General features: G+C 40.2%; 1 protein-coding gene across 4 annotated transcripts in view; it reads right to left on the bottom strand.

Moving 5' to 3' along the window:
* LOC137737920 (Transducin/WD40 repeat-like superfamily protein) overlaps window positions 1–5,781 on the bottom strand; it is a 6,128-nt gene extending 347 nt beyond the window's left edge. The window contains exons 1-16 of one of the 4 annotated variants that reach the window (XM_068477504.2): window positions 4,791–5,781; window positions 4,662–4,713; window positions 4,260–4,520; window positions 4,085–4,161; window positions 2,916–3,938; window positions 2,639–2,780; window positions 2,312–2,557; window positions 1,929–2,223; window positions 1,661–1,782; window positions 1,375–1,497; window positions 1,086–1,217; window positions 867–989; window positions 670–780; window positions 439–585; window positions 238–363; window positions 28–144 (exon numbers count right to left, since the gene is read on the bottom strand). In XM_068477504.2, coding sequence (XP_068333605.2) covers window positions 28–144; window positions 238–363; window positions 439–585; window positions 670–780; window positions 867–989; window positions 1,086–1,217; window positions 1,375–1,497; window positions 1,661–1,782; window positions 1,929–2,223; window positions 2,312–2,557; window positions 2,639–2,780; window positions 2,916–3,938; window positions 4,085–4,161; window positions 4,260–4,520; window positions 4,662–4,713; window positions 4,791–5,530 — 3,837 coding nt within the window. In that variant the 5' untranslated portion in view covers window positions 5,531–5,781. The remainder of the gene's footprint in view (window positions 1–27; window positions 145–237; window positions 364–438; window positions 586–669; window positions 781–866; window positions 990–1,085; window positions 1,218–1,374; window positions 1,498–1,660; window positions 1,783–1,928; window positions 2,224–2,311; window positions 2,558–2,638; window positions 2,781–2,915; window positions 3,939–4,084; window positions 4,162–4,259; window positions 4,521–4,661; window positions 4,714–4,790) is intronic. The other 3 variants (XM_068477505.2, XM_068477506.2, XM_088682563.1) reach the window with 3 other exon arrangements.
* Window positions 5,782–6,234: the final 453 nt, after the last annotated feature.

The following is a 6,234-nucleotide window of genomic DNA, read 5'->3' as shown; positions in this document are numbered from 1 at the left end:
TATATTACACGGGTTTAATGTGCACACCTTGATTAATCCTGTCTCGGTACCACATAAGATAATGTCGTTTGCTGTGAGTAGGCTGGTGATTCTACTTCCTGCTGAAATTCTTCCCACTTTCTGCTGTGACCCTCTTAACCATATCTGTTTTCGCGAAGCGTTTGTTTCTCAACAAAATTGGACATGCTGAAATTTTCATTTTGGAACATTTTGCGTGCGATAACGGAGTACACTTACCTGAATGCAGTTTGTTGCTGGGCTGCAGTTAAGGTACATGAAGTCTTCCACTATTCCCATTTCCTTTACTCGTTCTCTTTTCCCGGTTTTTAGTGACATTTGAGGTCTGACGTGTCTTCTCCATTCCTGAATATTATACACAGTTTAATCAAGTGAAAGGCTCTCTCTCTCTCTCTGTGGGCTTCCAATTGTAATCCTTACCTTCAAATTTGAACCTTCCACGATCGAACTTGCACTGTAAAGCCAATCTTTGTATGTTACAATTGCAGTGATAGGCCTTTTTTGCAGCTTCCAGAACTTCCTTGCTGCTTTGATCTCTTGTGCCCGGTTGTTCATGATGGAAAACTCCTAAACACAGTGAGATGTCACTTAATGTTGTTTTAACGAGAGCATGAGCGCATGATTTAGTATATACAAGACCTTTAAACTGACCTGTATACTTGAGTCCTTGCACCCTGCAAAAATCTTCCCCTGAACCACTGCCATGCACTTCACCCTTTTACTCTTGCAATTATATTTGGCCTTTCTTGATGCATCAAACACCTGGAAAAAGATACGTCGTTCTTAGCTTGACACTTATTCAGTAATAAGTTTCCATGGATTTATCAGTAATGTGGCATTGTAAGTACCTTAATTCCATGGCCATTGGTAGTTGCAAATATCATTTGACCGTGCGTATTAAGGTGCTGAACTGGTTTCTTTGCTGCTATCACCTCAATGCACTCCAATTTCCTGTGAACCACTTGCCAGACCTGCAGAAAGAAGTCGCATTTTGCAATTTAATTTATTTTTGTATTGCATACAAAGTGAAGAAACGTAAGTGTCGCTTCTGCAAAAATTTACCATACCCTAATGGTTTTGTCCAGTGATCCGCTTATAAGGCTGTCCCCCGGTTCAACAAGCGAAAAACACGTTACTGCCTTTTTGTGCTCTTTCACGTCCCATACAAGGGTGGCTGATTGCCCCTTGATGTTCCATACCTGTTGGATGAACTCACAGACACGTAAATGATCGCGCCATCATATAAAATTATATTCAAAACGTTTGATCGATGTAGATTCTTCACCAAGAAATAAGAATATGCATACATTATATGATTACTGAGTGCCTGAAGCACATAATTTTAAAATATCACACCTTAATAGAACCATCTGAGTATCCACTGCAAAGAAATCCCTTGTAATAGATGAGGGCACATACAGCTCCACTGCAACTGACACCGACCTCAAGGATTTGTGTGTGAACACACGAAATACGCTGCTTTACCGTTATAATGATTCCAACAAAGACAATATATAAATCTGTTAGTAATGCTCACTACTTCAAAAAGGAAAAGAAATCGCTGAAATTGCACCGGATAGACTGATGGCAGACTAATCCGAAAGCTCTCGAGTAATTCTGCAGACAAAGTTTGAGTACTTACTGATAAAAATGGCTGAACATAATCAGCTACTTTATGTAATTCTTCCGCCATCCATGTTACACTTGACAAGCGTCTTAGTGATTCTCGCACTCCTTCCGAGAAATGAACTAATTTTTTCATCCCTACATGATCAAACCATTTGAGTTTGCATAGAATGAACTGTGTTCTTCACGTTATGTTACCAATCTGAAATTATAAACATGTGCTACTCGTTGAACGTTCACACTTGACAATCTCGTGCTTTTTAGTTACAAATGAGAAGCATTACCTTTACCAGAAGCATAGTTGTATATGCAGAGACATGCTAGAACTCTTTCTTCTAGCTCCATTCCGGGATGCAAAAATTGCTCAACTCCGCTAAGCAAGATCTCACAAGCGGTAAATTTTACGCTCTCTGGACTCTTCACGATTTCAAATCCAAGCCATGCAACAGTTGTTAGACAATCCCTTGAAACACTCCTTATTGTACTCTTTAGGCCCTTTGCTAGCGAATGGAAAACCGGATTCCCAATGTTAATGATGCTTCTGGCAATTTTGCTGCACCATGTGTCTGTTCCAGCATCCTGTAAATTTGTGCAATTTTCTCTATTGGCACATTTTGTATTGATTGATCGTAGTTTATATTATAACACATTCGAGTTCAAGCCTCACCTCTAAGCAATCATCCGACCAACAAATGTTCTTGATCATATTTCGTTGATACGAGGAAGTCAAGCATGCCTTTTTAACCAACCATCCTATTGTGTATGGTTCCCCTGTCCAAGAATATGTTCCACCGAGATTCGATATAATGAATGCAGATAATTGTTGTGCACCACAGCTTTCTTCAGATGCCACTGACTTGAGAAGAACCTGCACTGCTTCTTCTCTGAATATACTCTTACAAGTGGAGTTATCCTGCAGATATTCATTCGCTGTCAATAGGAGTGTGTGTTGTGTTAGATTCCTACATAGCTTGATGATATTTGTTCTACTTACTAGTGTATCTAAATGAAGCAGAAAATTTGCTGCCAAAACTTGGTATTCGGGTTCAAATTGTTTGATACACAGCATGAGTGAGTTCATGATGTTCGTGTTTCCTTCGCGTTGTAGCCTCTTCAGCAAGGTAATCGTTGATGACCTGAAAAATTAGAATTTGATGTTAGACAGCCTCATAATTATTTAAAATTCTACATTTCTTGATTTCATTCACAAACTTTAAATGACTTGAATTGTTGTCATAAAATCTATTGGAATTTGAAGAATATTTTCATACCGTGGCATGCAAAGAGCATGATGGAAAAATTCGAGTGCTATGAACTTGGCATGCTTCTTGTTACTTTCCAGAAGCCGGACAAATGGAGCCACAGGAGCTAATTTCGATATATATCTTCGGCTATCTCCATCATATTGTATGCATTTTACAAGAATAGTTGCCAAGGAGATCAATTCTTCAATGTTGGTGTCTCTTGCAACATCTAGGAGCCCTTCAAGAACATTAGGAGAACTGATTTCAGCCAAGTGCATGTTGTTCGTGGCATGGTCGAATGCAGTTACTAAAATTTCAGTAATCATCAGGCATGCTGTCATAGGAGATGGCAGTGATCCTGACCTACACTTGTAACTATTCGAAGTGCACATGATCCCCGCCAATGTAGGTAAAAGTTCGAAAGTCTTAATTTCTGCAGGAGTTGGATTCATTAAATAAAATAGTACTGCTGCCTCCTGCACATTTCTTTTGAGAGCACTTGCGAGATCAGACAACTGCAGACCTTTCTTCTTGACATCTTCTATAACCGACTTATTTGCTGCAGCAATGCTGGTTAGTATTGAAATTGATGCCCTTATAACAATGTCCTCTGTCGAACTAGAAATGCCTGCTAGCAATTGATCCAAGATCATGTCTTTCAAGACAGCGCAGTTTTCTCCGTTCTTTTTGCCCAATATTTCGTATATTGTTGTCACTTCTACAACATGATCTTCCTCCCATTTTCCTAATCCTTCCGAGTACAATAATTTTGATATTGCCTTTTCGGTCATATGAAATAGTTCACTTTTGGAGTCTTTTGCAGGGTGTGAACTTACTTCATGACCACGAAAATTATGCTTTCTTCGTGCACCACTCTGTTGGTGATCCATCTGGTTGATCATACAATGCTGCCGAAAGGTCTTTGATTTTTTATCTCTGTGTTCGAACAGGGTTAAGTTTAAACTTTTGATTGAACTGGCGAATCCGCTGGCAAGTAACGCAGAGTTATTTACTTCCAGGACTTCTTTATGCACTGACTCCTGCAGCTTCCTGTACAGTCAGTGCTTGTAAATTAGTACAATATATTGAGTTCTGACATTAAATTTTGGGTAGTGACTTTTACACTCGCATTTTCTTCTTCTGAAAAAAGAGAAAAACAAAACCAAAAATAGGTAGATTTGAGAGTATGAACTAACCAGTCACAAATTTCTGACCTGGGAAAATCTGCACTACTTCTTGTGGTTGTCAGTGAACATTCGCCGTAATCCATGATCTGCGAAACAAAGAAATTATGAAATCTTAAAACGAAAGCTTACTGGTTTATTGTAGTAACTAAATTTTGTTAAGATAGTAATGTCTTTCGAAGAAAACCTCTGACTCAATGTCATAAGCAGAAAAATCGGAGCATGAACCCACTGAAGTTCGCATATCAGATTGCGAGTCATTCAACATATCGTGGAGTCTTTTGATACTGGAGCCCCTTTGAAGCTTCTCGACATTAAAACTTGTCACTTGATCTAAATCCTTTGCAGTTTTCTCATATTCTTCAAATTCCCGGATGTAGATGGAAAAAGTCTTCATTTCATCTCCCATGCCACCGCCAATATCCTCTCGAGGATCAAAAGGATGCACCTTTACATGGCATCACAGCAAACAAATTAAACATAATATGCAAAAGGGTTTTTCTGATCCAAACTTCTACAGAAAGTGCGTACGAGAAAATCTTTCGAACTTGTGTCGCGTGTTGAATTTAGACATTGATATTAGGCTTACCTCCCAGTGCTCAATTGTACTCGAAGAAAACGAGCTGGTAGATTTTTCATGCCTGTTACAAGGAGTGATTATTCAGTTTTAGTTATAATTAAGGCCTTTAACATCCAAATATACTCGAGAAGTACTCACATAGAATATTGAGGCTCAGTGTCACATTCCCACCGAGGAGTCTCTCCGTACAACATGACCTGATAATACATCAGCCAATCTCTCCACACCCTCGCCATCCGCCCTATTGCTTCATCGTCCTCATGTTCCACGTAGGGAAAATTTGACCCCGCGTTCCCCCTCCCCCTTGTTGCTTGCTTCCCACACTTGGCGGTGCGTGATGGGAAGAGCCTTTCGCAGAGTTCGGGTGCGAATTCTGTTTGAACAAGCCCCGGGGACACCAGCACTGCCTGCAGGAAATGCAGCGCAACCTGCCACTCGTCCTCCTGGAGCTTCCTGACCAATGAGAGGTAAAAGTAAGAGCAGCAGACCAAATACCGGTTGTGAATTCCAGCTGTGACACCGTGCTCGTCGAGCAGCGCGGGAACCTGCAGCATTTGCTCTGCCTTCTTCAGCAGAGCTGCTTTCTCATCCAAACACTTTTCTTGAATTGCGGCTTCGATGCTGTCAATGCCCCAGTAAAAATTCGATAACACAGACTGCTCAGAGAACTCAAAGAATTTGTGTTTTCTAGCAGTGGTAAACTTGGTGGCGCATCTCATCCGGATAGAGTTTCTGGTTTTGGCATTTGATATGAGTTTGTGGATGAAGTTGTTGACCGAAACGACAACCCCCCATATGGACTTCAAGTTCAGTCTCTCTTGATCGTGGGATGAAACCGACCCCAAAACCATTGGAGCAGAAGAAGAGCTGGCTTCCATTTCCAAGTCTGATTTCTTAAGAGAAGAAAGAGTATTGCCTTGGAGGATAAGGGCGGGAGAGATGAATGAGACAACTATAGGCTCTAATTATTCTAGAGTACATTAATGCATGACATACGCCGTAGAGTTTAACGATTTTAGGTGCGCTCAAGAGTTCAAGGAAACTTAACGTCGTTAACGAGTGGATGTGATTCACTTACAAGGCAATGTATGTCGTATACTACACATGGATGTACAATCAAAAGATCGTTGATGAGAGAGAGATTGAATGTTTTGTATATAAATAGTAGTGTCAGTTGAGTCTTTTCTTTTGCTGTCGAGGTTGAAATTTGGATCCATTTTTTTTTTTTCCCGTGACTTTGATCCAGGAAGTTCCAGGCTCCAATGGACCCCCAAATTTGTTTGCTTGCTGCAGAAGACAAAAACTAGACCGTTGCCACCATTGATGGAGGGAAAGATGATAAAAGAAAACATCATTCTTGTGGTCACCTTTCACACATCCTAAGAAATTTCTTAACCCAAACCCCCCATCCCCTCCCATCTTTGCTTTGCACAAGCAACCTAAACCAAGTTTGATTGTACATAATATTGGTAGTATTCTCTCATCGAACTTATATTGCGTGACGAATATTTGTATTGTCAAACTATGAAACTGTATTGCTCGTTTAAACAAGAACTATATAACCTGGTTGATAGTCCTATTT

Source organism: Pyrus communis, chromosome 13, assembly GCF_041283825.1.
Source record: "Pyrus communis isolate YQ-2024b chromosome 13, ASM4128382v1, whole genome shotgun sequence".
In the NCBI taxonomy this organism is placed as follows: Eukaryota; Viridiplantae; Streptophyta; class Magnoliopsida; order Rosales; family Rosaceae; genus Pyrus; species Pyrus communis.
Note: the sequence above shows the minus strand (reverse complement) of the source record. Positions and strands in the feature narration are given on the sequence as shown.